Source organism: Orycteropus afer, unplaced genomic scaffold (genome assembly GCF_000298275.1).
Source record: "Orycteropus afer afer isolate SDZICR_OR568_19922 unplaced genomic scaffold, OryAfe1.0 scaffold00488, whole genome shotgun sequence".
Classification (NCBI taxonomy): Eukaryota; Metazoa; Chordata; class Mammalia; order Tubulidentata; family Orycteropodidae; genus Orycteropus; species Orycteropus afer.
Window position 1 is genome coordinate 1,391,452 of NW_006922075.1, and position 14,506 is coordinate 1,405,957.

Genomic DNA, 14,506 nt, shown 5'->3' on the forward strand with positions numbered 1-14,506 from the left:
TCCCATAAATGATTTGGGTCTCAGAGTTATTTTACATGAATATTCTGACTTTCAAGAACCTAAAGAGAGCTCAGGTTCAGTAATAGAACTCTTTCCTGTCATGTGGGAGACCCAGGATTGATTCCATCAGTGGAGAATTGTGTGTTGCTATGATATTAAACAAGTTTCAATGTAGTTTCCAGAATAAGATGGGCTACAAAGAAAGACCCGGCAATCTATTTCTGAAAATTAGTGAAAACGCTATGGATCACAATGGTCTGATCCTGTTGTACGTGGGGTTGCCACTGAGTTGGGGGCAAACTTGATGGCAGCTAGCAACAATAGAGCCTAAAGAAAGGAAGTCACAGACAACCCCCCACACACACACACCAATTTTGAGAGAGAGGGCATCTATAGGCACCAAGTGTCATCATTTCTTGGAGCTTCTTGCTGATGAAACTGCATCTATCATCAAACAATTCTGATATTTAGGAGCAAGATTTTGAAAAATAGTACTATACTTTTTTAAAAGATTGATATTTTGTTGTTGTTAGGTGCCATCAAGTCGTCTCCAACTCATAGTGACCCTATGCACAGCAGAACAAAACACCGCCCAGTCCTGAGCCAGCTCCATGATCTTTGCTATACTTGAGCCCATCACCACTGCCACTGTGTCAATCCATCTCGTTGAGGACCTTCCCCTCTTTTGTTGGCCCTCTACCTTACCGAGCATGACATCCTTCTCCAGGGAATAGTCCCTTCTGAGAACATGACCAAAGCAGATGAGATGAAGTCTGCCCATTCTTGCCTCCAAGGAGCATTCTGACTGCACTTCCTCCAGGACAGACCTGTTAGTTGTTTTATCAGTCCACGGTACTTTCAGCGTTCTTCTCCAACACCACAGCTCGATAGCATCAATTCTTCTTCGGTCTCCTTATTCACTGTCCAGCTTTCACATGCATATGAGGCAACTGAAAACACCATACCTTGTGTCAGGCGTACCTTAGTCCTCAAGGAGCCAACTTTGCTCTTCAGCACTTGAGGGAGGTCCTTTGCAGCTGATTTGTCCAGTGATATATGTCGTCTGATGTCCTGACTGCTGCTTCCATTGGCGTCAACTATAGAACCAATCAATGTGAAGTCTTTGACAATTTCAATCTTTTCTCCATTTATTATAATGTTGCTTATACATCTAGTTGTGAGGATTTTTATTTTCTTTATATTGAGATGTAATCCATACTGCAGACTGTATTCTTCAATCTTCATCAGTAAGTACTTCAAGTCATCCTCACTTTCAGCAAGCAAAGTTGTGTGGTCAGCGTATTGCAGGTTGTTAATGATTCTTCCTCTAATCTTGATGCCACATTCTTTTCATATAGTCCAGCTTCTCAGATTATTTGCTCAGCATACAGATTGAATAACTATGGTGAAAGGATACAACCCTGATGCACTCCCTTCTTGATTTTGAACCATGCAGTGTTCCCTTTTTCTGTTCGAATGACAGCCTCCTGGTCAATGTACAGGTTCCTCATGAGTACAATTAAGTGTTCTGGAATTCCCATTCTTCTCAACGTTATCCACAGTTTGTTATGATTCACACAATCAAATGCTTTTGCATAGTCAATAAAACACAAGTGAACATCTCTCTGATATTCTTTGCTTTGAGCCAAGATCCATCTGACATCAGCAATGATATGCCTCATTCCATGTCCTCTTCTGAATCCAGCTTGCATTTCTGGAAGTTCTCTGTCAATACACTACTGCAACCATTTTCGAATTATTATTTTGGATTACTGATATTTTGAAATTTACAAATCTACTATACAAAACAAGGGAACCCTGGTAGTGCAGTGGTTAAAGCACTTAGCTGCTAACAAAAAAGTTGGCAATTTGCATCTGCCAGCTCTGTGGGAGAAAGATATGGCAATCTGTTCCTGTAAATTCCTTGGAAATCCCATGAAGCAGTTCTACTGTGTCCTATAGGGTCGCTGTGAGTCAGAATCAACTTGATGGCAATGGGTTTTTGTTTTTATACAAGGCAAAACTAACTCTGTAAGTCTACATGGTTTAACTTTCTGGTTTACCTTTATGGGTTTATCTTCTGTTCCCAAGGAGTCTGTGCAGAAGACAGTGTTGCAGAGGGGGCGGGCAACAGACTGACCACTAGAAGTGTGGTTTATCAGGGCAGCACTACGGACAGCAGCCAGCAGGGCAGTAAGGGTTCTCCTGTAAACCCAGCACCCAATAATATTGGGCAAAGGCCTTTTGCCCCTCTGGGGTTCCAGTTCCCCATTCCATAGAAGGTGAATTTAGCAGTAACAAGCTATACCTCAAAGAGCTGCCCTGAGAATTATAAAATATAAGAAGTATCTGCAAAATGTCAAGGACTGCTGAACACATCACGTAAGAAAGAAGACAAACAGGGCTTTGCCTGGAACGCACAGAGAGGTCATTTTCATTATTCACACGGATACACTGACCCATGTTCTTTCTGTAATTATCTGAGGGAAATTCAGATACTAAAGAGCTTTGTCTGGACTCTTTGCTTCTTTATCCCCTATTCTTTCTTTTCAGTTAAAAACAATTCTAATATCTATGTAAAAAGAGAAAGAACAATATGAACCACTCCCCATCCCCCTACCTGCATCCATTACCCAGCCAAACAACCATCAGCTCACTGCAAATCTTATTTTATGCATATTCTACGGACTCTCCACCCCACCCCTGCAGGATCATTTTGAAGTGAATCCCAGACATACATCATTTTATTTTTCATGGTTTTTAAATGAGCATAAATCACATTTCTTTGCCATTTTATTTTCCTGTTTCAGCATTCCTGATGTAAATTATTTATAACAATAAAATGGAGGCAACACTGGTGGTGCTCTTGAGGCCAGCAAAAAATTTAGAAACCAATCATTTAAATAAAAAAGGGACAATGAGTCAAGACGAGTCTCCCCAGAGCTCACAGAAAGGGAAAGAGGGAGAGAGAAACAAGCAAGAGCCTTCCCTTCGAGCTGGTGCTCTGGACCGGGACTCCCAGCCTCCTAACTGTGAGAAATTCATTTTCTGTTCTTCAATGGCACTCATTTGGGGTATTTCTGTTATAGCAGCACTAGGCAACAAAGACAATTAGTACTCCACCTCAGCAACCTACAGGTGCTCACTGCCGATACACTCTGCTATGAAACACAGTGGGGACACACAGGCCAGTAGCACCTCTGCAGGCTGAGGAAAACACTGATAAAGTAGGAGTACCTAATACTATGTCATTACTGGCATTGGTCCGCCCTCCTGCTCAGCTGGACCATCATCTTATGAAGGTGGTGTGTTTCTTACCTTTCTCTGGACAGGCCTCTGCTCCTGCTGCCTCCTCAGCCTGGCAGGCCCTTACTCCCACTACTGAAAGTGTAACCTCCTTCAGCTCTAACTTGCCTCCTCTGCAAGGCCTCCCTCAGATCCTCCAGATAAAACGAACCTTCCCTCAGCTCTGCTTCTATAGCCCTTTATTATCTTGGCACACAGCGGGTACTCAATGGATGCTAACACGTTAAACCAACAGGACATGGGACTTGAATTCATTCTGTTTTATGTCTTAGTCAGTGCTTTGCCAATTTTAAATTCCTTGAGGAAAGGAACTGTGTGTTCAATCAGCTCAGTATTCCTTACTTCCTAATGCATTGATCTGTACACAGTAGGTGCTCAACAAACGTTTCCTAAATGAAGAGACACTCTAAGAAAAGAGCTAACCCTTGCTAATAGGAGGAATAAGCTTTCTGGAGGTATGGCTCTATGCAAGTTATGGGCATACCAGCAAAATTACAATGTATAGATTTGTTCAGTGGTTTCATTTCTTGCTTTAGGTAAGCAACCTGAGGCTTCTCATCACAAAAGGAAGAGTTTGGGAGTGGTTTCCTCTGTCCAAATGACCAAGCAACACCTGCCTCAAACACCACCAGCCTATTTTCTCCTCAGACCTCCTCCCAAGGTGAAGACTCCATTGAGTTACTGCCCACAAGATGGGATTACAGGCCTGAATCTGAGACAAAGGTTCTTTATGCTGTGTCTGGTCATTAATTAGCTGCTGGGAACTTCAGGATGGGGGTCATTAACACGCTCATAAACCTTTTATTTTAAATGTTTTTGCTTAGCCATGATTCTGATGTGACTCTCCTTGTCAGTTGGACTTAGGACATTTGTTTCTTAACATTTCTGAGGCTCATTAACTACTCCATTCCAGCAGCTCATTAACTGTCCCATTAGGGATTTTGCCTCATTCAGGCAGAAGCCTCCATTTGCCCTCACAAAGCCTGTGAAGGACCCTAATTGGGAATGGTGTGAGAGACTAGTTACAAGGTGCTACAGATAGCATGCCAAGACCCTGGGTGGCTCAAGTGATTTGTGATCAGCTGCTAACCTAAAGATTGGTGGATCAAACCCACCCAGTGGCTCCACAGAATAAAGACTTGGTTATATACTTCTGTAAAGATCACAGCCAAGAAAACCCTAAGGAGTATAGTTCTACTCTATACCACATGGGGTCAGCATGAGTTGGGGGCTGACCTGACGGCAGCTAGCAACAACATGGAGGGAGTGGGGCCTTGTCAGGCCTCCCCTGGTGCTGAGGTGACAGTGAGAGAGGGATGCACTCACCTGCTATTCTCCCGATGGGCATGGCGTGCTCCTCAGGTGGGGAGACAGAGACCATGATGTGGTTCATGTAGGCTAGGTCTTCCCGGTGAGAGAGGTTGATGGGTTTCCCTTCCCTGTGCAGCCCGTCCTCAGAGAGCCTGGACTGTTTGAAATCCATGGAGTGTCGGGGGTTCAAGATCAGGGGGTGCATGATGGGACTGGGCATCAGCTGGATCACTCGTGTATTTTCCTGCCGGGGGCTGGATGACTTCTGGTGCGACTCTGAGGATGGTGGGCAGTGATTATTCTCCATGGGAGACACGGACAGGGGGTATGGCTCCTGGTGGTTGTTCTCCTGGTGGAGCCTCGGTCCCTGGGCCCGCTCGGCCGGGGAGAGGCGGCGGATCATGTTGTCCAGGGGGGACCGCAGGGGCCGTTGCTCAGGGTCGGGAGAAGGCCGGTGATTTGTTGTGATGGGTGACCGGGACCGGTGCAACAGTTCAATGGTGGGTGGGTTGTGGTGCACATTCTCCACAGACGGCCTCTGGGTCCGCTGGACACAATTATCTGTGGAGGAGAGGGAGAGATAATCACAGACTCCTGTGAGCTATTAGGAGAGGGACTTCACTGCGGTTCTGTATCTAGCAAACAGTGGAGTACACATGAGCATAGTGTAGCACCTTTCTTCCCAGGATGCAGAGTGTCTTTTTCACTGTTTAAAAAAGTCCAAGTGCCCATACTTGAAATTCTTCTACCAAAATACAAGCTAAGCATGGCCACATTAATAACCTATGAGTCAAGAACTCAAACAATGTACTGCATTGGTCAAAACTGCTGCAAAAGACCTCTTCAAAATGTTTAAGAGTAAAGATGTCACTTTGAAGACTAAGGTGCACCTGACCCAAGCCACGGTGTTTTCAATAGCCTCATATACATGTGAAAGCTGCACAATGAATAAAGACGACTGAAGAACTGATGCATTTGAATTGTGGTGTTGGTGAAGAACACTGAACTTATCATGCTTTGCTAGAAGAACAAACAGATCTGTCTTGGAGGAAGTACAGACAGAATGCTCCTTAGAAGCAAGAATGGCCGGGCTTCGTCTCACATACTTTGGTCATGTTGTCAGAAGGGATCAGTCCCGGGAGAAGGATTTCATGCTGGGTTAAGGAGAGGGTCAATGAAAAAGGGAAGACCCGCAATGACATGGACTGACACAGTGGCTGTGACAGTGGACTTGAGCAAGGCAATGACTGTGAGGACGGTGCAGGACTGAGCAGTGTTTCCTTCTGTTGTACACAGGTTCACTAGGAGTCGAAACTGATTTGATGGCACCCAACAACAACAGTGGCTTATCAAGACAATGAAGCCAAGCTTTCATTGTTTTATCTTTTTCTCACTTGATTCTTCTACATGGCTTTCAGAGTTATTGACTTACATTTTTCACCACCAAATTTTCGTATTCTTTACCCCTGAGACTTGTTGTTGCTATTAATGATAATAGTAAAGACAACAATTAAGCAATTACTGTATCCTAGGCATTGGATTACACTGTTTAAAACTCACAAGATATATCTAAGCAAGTGACACTACTATTACTCCTATTTTATAGGTGATAAACCTGACAAAGAAGATAAGCAAGTAACTTATTCAAGGTCACATGGTCAAGTTAACCAAACCGAAGTCACTGCCGTCGAGTCAATTCAACTCATAGCGAACCCTCCTTGGGTTTCTGAGGTGGTATCTCTATGGAAATAGATTGTCCAATCTTCCTTCTGAGGAGTGGCTGGTGGGTTTGAACCACCAGCCTTCTAGTTAGCAGTCAAATGCCTTAGGCCTAAACCACCAGAGCTCCTAATGGTCAAGTTAGGGGATTAGACTGCAGACTCTAGTCAGATTTCAGAGCCTATGTGCCCAGTACACTGAGCTACCACTTTGCTATGTAGAAACCAGGGACCAAAGCCAAGTAAAAACCTGTTTAAGCATGAATCAAAAAACCAAACTCTGTCATCTAGCAGATTCCAACCCATAGAGACCCCCAGTGGGTTTACAAAGCTGTAAATCTTTACAGAAGGTGACTACCTCATCTTTCTTCTACAGAGTGGCTAGTGGGTTTGAATCAGTAACCTTTTGGTTAGCAGCCAAATATCTTAACCACTATACCACCAGAACTCATTTATGATAGATTACCACTTATCAAAGAAAGGGCAGATTTCCTAGTTTCAGTGACAGCACAATGACCATCACTAACTAACATTTGTGGACTAACTCTCCCACAGGTAACAACTACAGAGTCTGTAGAAAATACATTCTTAAAAAAGTATTTAAAGGTACTTGACTGACCAAAGGCAGAGAAAAACAGAATGGGATTTTAACTCTTGAAAGAAGGGAGCTGTATAGAGTAAATTCCTATTTATACAGCTTTTCTTCTGAGGGTATTCCCTAGTCTATGTAGTGTGGCACAGCGAAAAAATTAACAGGAAGTTGTTTGAGATACCAGAAGATAGAGTATGAGGCTGCCAGAAGGGTAGAAAATGAGGAGGCAAATCCCACTAAGGAAGGAGTCTCCAGAGGTTAGCCACCAAACCAGCATGTGAAATTCCCCCGAATCCTTGTCTGATCCTGAAATAGCACATTTACAGGGAAGACCCTTAGGAAGCCAGTGAAAAGCAACAGTTGTACTGGATAAAAGAGTGAGCAGAAATCCAGCTGCTGGGCCACTGCAGTACAGGCAGAGTTCAAAGTGTGAGCTTCATCAAGTTACAAGGGCCTTGCATTCACCTCAGGCTTTCCATTACCCCTGAAAGGCCATACCTTGGGAGTAAAGACTACGCTCCAGGACTAAGGAATTTGCCTAAGGATTGAAAGCAAAATCAAAGTACATTTGCCCTAACAGTGTAAAAAAACAAACCTCCAAAAATCCAAAGTGACAAGCTAGTAATTTAACTGCCTGACAGAACAAAAGTCAACACTTCAACCAAAAGACCTAGATATTTCCCAGCTATCAGTACTGACTGACTAGGGACACAATAGAAGGACCTGGATAGAATGGGAGAAAACTGTAGGACAAAACTCAAATTCCCAAAAAAGGGCAGATCTATTGGACCGAGACCAGAGAGACCCGAGACTTTTCTCTAAGATACCCTTTGAACTTGGAATGGAAGCTATTTCTGGAGATCATTTTTAACCAAATAATAAATTGGCTTATAAAATAAACAACATTGTTTATGAGTAATGTGTTCTCTTAAATAATCAACTATACAAGATGAAATGGTCAACATTTCCCTGAAAGCAAAGATGAGAAGAAAAAGAAGGGAAGGGAAGGTAGATTAACAGAAGGAGAATAAATAGAATGGAAATAATGAGAATGCTGACACAATGTAAAAACTGTAACCAATGTCAAGGAACAATATGCATAAAAACTGTTAAAAGGGAATCTAATTTGTTGTGCAAACTTTCACCTAAAACACAATAAAATACAATTAAAAAGAAAAGAAAAAAAAAAAAGGATACAATGGTGAGCAAAGGATATGAGTCCTGATCTCATGAAGCTTTAATTTTACTCAAGGATGTTGTTGTTGTTAGGTGCTGTCAAGTCATCTCCTACTCATAGCGACTCTATGCACAGCAGAACGAAACACTGCCCGGTCCTGTGCCAGCCTCACGATCCTTGCTATACCTGAGCCCATTGTTGCAGCCACTGTGTCTATCCATCTCGTTGAGGGCTTTCCCCTTCTTCGTTGACACTCCATTTTACCAACCATGACATCTTACTCCATCTGACAACATGACCAAAGTAGGTGAGATGATGCCTGGCCATTCTCGCTTCCAAGGAGCATTCGGGTTGCACTTTTTCCGGGATGGATTTGTTAGTCCTTTTAGCAGACCATGGTACTCTTAGCATTCTTCTGCAACACCACAACTCAAAAGCATCAACTCTTCTTCGGTCTTCCTTATTCACTATCCAGCTCTCACACGCATAAGAGGCAATTGAAAATACCATGGCTTGGGTTAGGTACACCTAACCCTGTCTTCAAGGAGACATCTTTGCTTTCCATCACTTGAAAGAGGTCTTTTGCAGCAGATTTGCCCAATGCAATACATCATCTGATGTCTTGACTGATGCTTCCATTGGTGTTGACTGTAGAACAAAGTAATACGAAATCCTTGACACTTCAATCTTTTTTCCACCCACTGTGAAGCTGTTTACTGGACCAGTTGTGGGGATTTTTGTTTTCTTTATATTGAGGTGTCTCCTCTGAAGGAAGATGGGGCAATCTACTTCCGTAGTGATGTTGTTGTTGTTATTTGCCATCGAGTCGGCCCCGACTCCTAGCGACCCCTCCTTGGGTTTCTGAGGCAGTTATCACTACGGAAGTAGGATTGCCCAACCTTCCTTCCGAGGAGAGGCTGGTGGATTTGAACCGCCAGCCTCCTGGTTAGCAGTCAAGTGCCTTAGGCACTATGCTACCAGAGCTCCGTAGTGATACTGCCTCAGAAACCCAAGGAGGGTTTGCTATGAGTTGGGTCCAAAACAACAGCACATAACAACAACAACAACAAAAATTGAGGTGTAATCCATACTGTAGATAGTAGTCTTTAATTTTCATCAGCAAGTGCTTCAAGTCATCCTCACTTTCAGCAAGCAAAGTTGTGTCATCTGCATATCACAGGTTGTTAATGAGTCTTCCTCCAATCCTGATGCCACATTCTTCTTCCTATAATCCAGCTTCTCAGATCATTTGCTCAGCATACAGATTGAATAAGTATGGGGAAAGGATACAACCCTGACATACTCCCTTCTTGATTCTGAACCATGCATTATCCCTTTGTTCTGTTCAAATGACAGTCTCCTGGTCTATGTACAGGTTTCTCATGAGTACAGTCAACTGTTCTGGAATTCCCATTTTTCTCAATGTTATCCATAATTTGTTATGATCCACACAATCAAATGTTTTTTGCACAGTCAATAAAACATAAGTAAACATCTTTCTGGTGTTCTTTGCTTTCAGCTAAGATCCATCTGACATCAGCAATGATATCTCTTGTTCCACATCCTATTCTGAATCCACTTTACATTTCTGGAAGCTCTCTGTCAATATACTGCTGCAACCAATTTTGAATTATCTTCAGTAAGATTTTACCGAATTTTCATTTTCGGTAATTTCCACATTGTGTAGGATCACCTTTCTTTGGAATGGGTACAAATATGGATCTCTTCCAGTCAGTTGGCCAGGTAGTGGTCTTCCAAATCTCTTGGCATAACCGAGTGAGTGCCTCCAGGACAGCATCCATTTGTTGAAACATCTCAATGGGTGTTCCGTCAATTCCTGGACCCTTGTTCTTCACCAATTCCTTCAGTGCAGCTTCAGCTTCTTCCTTCAATACCATTGGTTCTTGATCATATGCTACCTCTTGAAATGGATGAACATTGACCAATTCTTTTTGGCTCAGTGACTCTGTGTATTCCTTCCATCTTCTTTTGATGTTTCCTGCATCATTCAATATTTTGCCCATAGTATCTTTCAATACTACAACTTGAGGCTTAAATTTTTTTCCTCAGTTCTCTCAGCTTGAGAAATACCAGGTGTGTTCTTCCTTTTTGCTTTTCTAACTCCAGATCTTAGCACATTTCATTATAGTAATTTGCTTTGAAATCTTCTGTTCAGCTCTTTTATCTTGTCATTCCTTCCATTTGCTTTAGCTACTTTTCACTCAAGGACAAGTTTCAGAGTCTCTTCTGACATCCATTTTGGTCTTCCTCTCTTGTCTCTTTAATGATTTCTTGCTCTCTTCGTGGATGATGTTCTTGATGTCATCCCATAATTCCTCTGGTTTTTGGTCATTGGTGTTCGATGCATCAAATCTGTTCTTTAGATGGTCTCTAAATTCAGGAGGGATGCATTCAAGGTCATATTTTGGCTCTCGTGGATGTGTTTTAATTGTCTTCAACTTCAACTTGAATGTACATATGAGCAGTTGATGGTCTGTTCCACAATCAGCTCCTGGCCTTGTTCTGGCTAAAGATACTGAACTTCTCCATCACCTCTTGCCAGAGATGTAGTCAATCTGATTCTTGTGTATTCCATCTGGTGAAGTCCATGTACACAGTCATTGCTTATGCTGTTGAAAAAAGGTATTTGCAGTGAATAAGTCATTGGTCTTGCAAAATTCTATCATGCAATCTCCAGTGTTATTTCTATGTCCAAGGCCATATTTTCTAACTATTGGTAACTCTTTTTTTTCCAACTTTTGCATTCCACTCACCAGTGATAATCAACACACCTTGACATGTTTGGTCAATTTCAGACTGCAGAAATTGGTAGAAATCTTCAATTTCCTCATCTTTGGCTTTGGTGGTTTGTGTGTAAATTTGAATAATAGTAGCGTAAACTGGTCTTCCTGGTAGGCTTATGGATATTAACCTATCACTGACAGCATTGTCCTTTAGGATAAATCTTGAAACATTCTTTGTGATGATGAATGCCACACCATTCCTCTTCAATTTGTCATTCCTAGAATAGCAGATCATATGGTTGTCTGATTCAAAATGGCCAAAACAAGTCCATATCACCTCACTAATGCTTAGGATATTGATCTTTATGCATTCCATTTCATTTCTGACAACTTTCAGTTTTCCTAGATTAATACTTTGTACATTTCATGTTCTAATTATTAATGGATGTCTGCACCTGTTTCTACTCATTTTGAGTCATGCCACATCAGCCAATGGAGGTCCTGAAAACTTTAATTTATCCATATTGTTAAGGTTGCCTCTACTCTGAGGAGTCAGCTCTTCCCCAGTCAAATTTTGAGGGCCTTCCAACCTGATGGGCTCATCTTCTGGCACTCTATCAGACAATGTTTCAGGGCTATTCATAAAGCTTTCCAGTAATATATCAGATAGTGTTTCACTGGTATTCATAAAGTTTTCACTGGGCAATTCTTTGAGAAGTGGATGGCCTCCTCCTTCTTCCAAGTCTGTCTTAGCTCAGAAGCTCCACTGAAACCTGTCCACCATTGGGAACCCTGCTGGCATTTTGCAACATGGTGGCATAGCCTCCAGCCTCATAGCAACATGCAAGGCATCACAGGATGACAAACTGACAGACTAGTTCGTTTCCCTTAGTTGTTCCTAACCCCTCTACACCTGTCTACCTCAGGCAAAGGCCTTAAACTAGAGCCACCTACAAGCAAAAAAGCAGCCTCTGAGCTCGGCCCACCTACCTCAGGTCCCGGACTTAGTATAGAGCCACACACAAGTGAAAAGCAGCCTCCAAGCCTAGGGCCTGCCTGCCTCAGGCCCTGGCCTTAATACAGAGCCACTCCCATGTGAAAAGCAGAGTACAAACATTAATCATAAGAATAAGTGTTGTACTTCCTATAGTGATGCATCTCATGATATTTGAGATGACTATTTAAGAACAATGTACAATCAATGTCCTCGGCCACACTGTGGAACTGTGGGGATGCTCACTCTAACCGACTGCTGTCATCTTCACTGACTATCACTTTCATCTTTCCAGATTTTAAATCCTGAGTCAAGTGCCAAGAAACAAACAAATAAAAATTAAAAAAAAAAAAAAAAAAAGAATAAGTGTTGTATTATTGTAAAACAAAAAAGTATCAACACTTCAGAGAAACAGAACACAATTCAGAGTCTGAACAATGTATTATCTATAATTTCTGTTGGTAAAAATTTTGTAGACTTACAAAGAAACAGAAAAATGTGACCGATAATTAACAGAAAAGGTAGTAAAGAGAAACAGACTCTAAGATAACCCAGATGTTGAAATGAACAAACAAGGATGTTAAAGTAGCTATTATAAATTAGTTTAAGTACTTAAATGAAAGATTCACTGGATGGACTTAGTAGCAGATTAGAGATGGACAAAGAAAGGGTTAGTAAGCTTGAAGATAGATCAACAGAAATTTAAAAATACATAATAAAATTTAAGGAGCTCTGATAGTGCAGTGCCTAAGGCATGTGACTGCTAACTAGAAGGCTGGAGGTTTAAACCTACCAGCCACTCCTCAGAAGGAAGGTTGGGCAATCTACTTCCATAGTGACACTGCCTTGGAAACCCAAGGAGGGGTTGCTATGAGTCGGATATGACTCTATGGCAGTGGGTTTAATAAAATTTAAAAGGAACAGATGCTCAGTGGCCAAATACATGTGTTATTGAAGTCCAAGATAATGTTATTGGGAGCAGAGAGGGAATGAGGCCAAGAAAGAAACATTAATACTTTATTAAAAAACCCAAAAGTTTAAATTGCTCCCAAATTTAGTAAAAACAAAAGCAAACAAAACAGAAAAGAAATACAAAATAGTTTTTAGAAATCTTTGAAGATCCAAGAAACTCAGCAACCTCAAACTGAAAACTACGTCCAGATATAACACAGTTCAATTGCTTTGAAAACCAAAGATAAAATGAAAAATCTTAAAGACAACAAGTAAATAAATGTCACATACATACAGGGACAGTGATATAAATGATGGCTAACTTATTTCTTTTTCCCTCTGGAAGGGAATCTTCTTCTATAGAGATACCACCTTGGAAACCCAAAGAGGGGTTGCTATGAGTCGAATCAACTCGATGGCAATGAGTTGTTTTTTTTTTTAACTACTTTAAAAAAAACCCTGAAGGTAATAATACAATGAAATACTATCTTTAAAGTCTTAAAATTAAAAAAAAAATAAAAATACACAAAGGTAAACATTATCACATACACAATCCCGCACTATCAGCAATAACAAACATTAATCTATGAGTGGATACATAGGTAGACAGACAAGATGATCAGGTATGGGGAGGTGAATGAGATTATATCCATGACCATATATAGGTTTGGCAGAAGATATTTCTACATAAGTATACGAATAAGCTGTAACTATATCCATGTATACAGTAGAGTTAACAGGGGGCAAAGATATGAAAACGTCTTAGCCATAACCAAACACCCTGAGCGAGTGGGTTGCTGGGCCTACAACCTCAGGACCACAGTCATGGGGGACATCAAGGTCAATCAGCATAACACAGTCCACAAAGACATTACTCTGTATCCTACTTGGTGAGTAGTGACTGGAGTCTGAAAAGCTTGTGAGTGGCCATCTAGGTGTAATTATTGGTCTCTCCTCTTCCAGAACAAAGAAGAGTGAAGAAAATCAAAGACACATGGAAACAGTCCAAGGGGCAAGTGGACCATATGAACCTTAGGCCTCCATCACCTGAGATCTGAAAAACCAGATGGTGCCTGATTACTACTGCCAATCACTCTGAAAGGGATCACAATAGATTCTGGATAGAGTGGGAGACAAGTGTGGAACATATTGCAAAATCATGGGGAAAAAAAAAAAAACAAGCTTTCATGTCTGATAGAGACTGGTGGAACCCCTGAGACTATGGTCCTTTACCCTTCAGACCCAGAAATGATCTCACTCCGGTGGCTCAACTTTCAGCCAAACAATAGACAGGTCTATGACATGAACAGTAATACAAGGAAGGTAAGCACTTCTTAGAATAACCAAACATTAAGAGATCAACAGGGCAGCGTTTGCCCAGGGGTGAAACTCAGAAGGCAGGAAGGAACAGGAAAAAAGGACAAAGGGAAATGGTAACTGCAGGGAGGAAGTAGAGAGAGTGCTGTTGCATTGTGGGGATTGTAATCAATGTCACAAAATAAAATGTACATGAACTGTTTAATGAAAGACCAATTTGCTCTGTAAAATTTCACCCAAATCACAGTAAAAATTAAAAAGTAAACCCAGAACTCTATGCCCAAGATCCAACTATATATAGCCTGTCTATGAGAATAGTAGCGTAGTGGCTAAGGCACTTGACTGCTAACCAGAAGGCTGGCGGTTCAAACCCACCAGCCACTCCTTGGAAGGAAG

At 41.7% G+C, this 14,506-nt stretch overlaps 1 protein-coding gene across 1 annotated transcript in view; it reads right to left on the minus strand.

Annotated features, from left to right (window-relative positions):
- The window catches only part of ETV6 (ETS variant transcription factor 6), a 187,458-nt gene that overhangs the window by 20,023 nt on the left and 152,929 nt on the right, over window positions 1-14,506 (minus strand). The window contains exon 5 of the mRNA XM_042782840.1: window positions 4,633-5,178. Within this exon, the coding sequence (XP_042638774.1) occupies window positions 4,633-5,178 (546 nt within the window). The remainder of the gene's footprint in view (window positions 1-4,632; window positions 5,179-14,506) is intronic.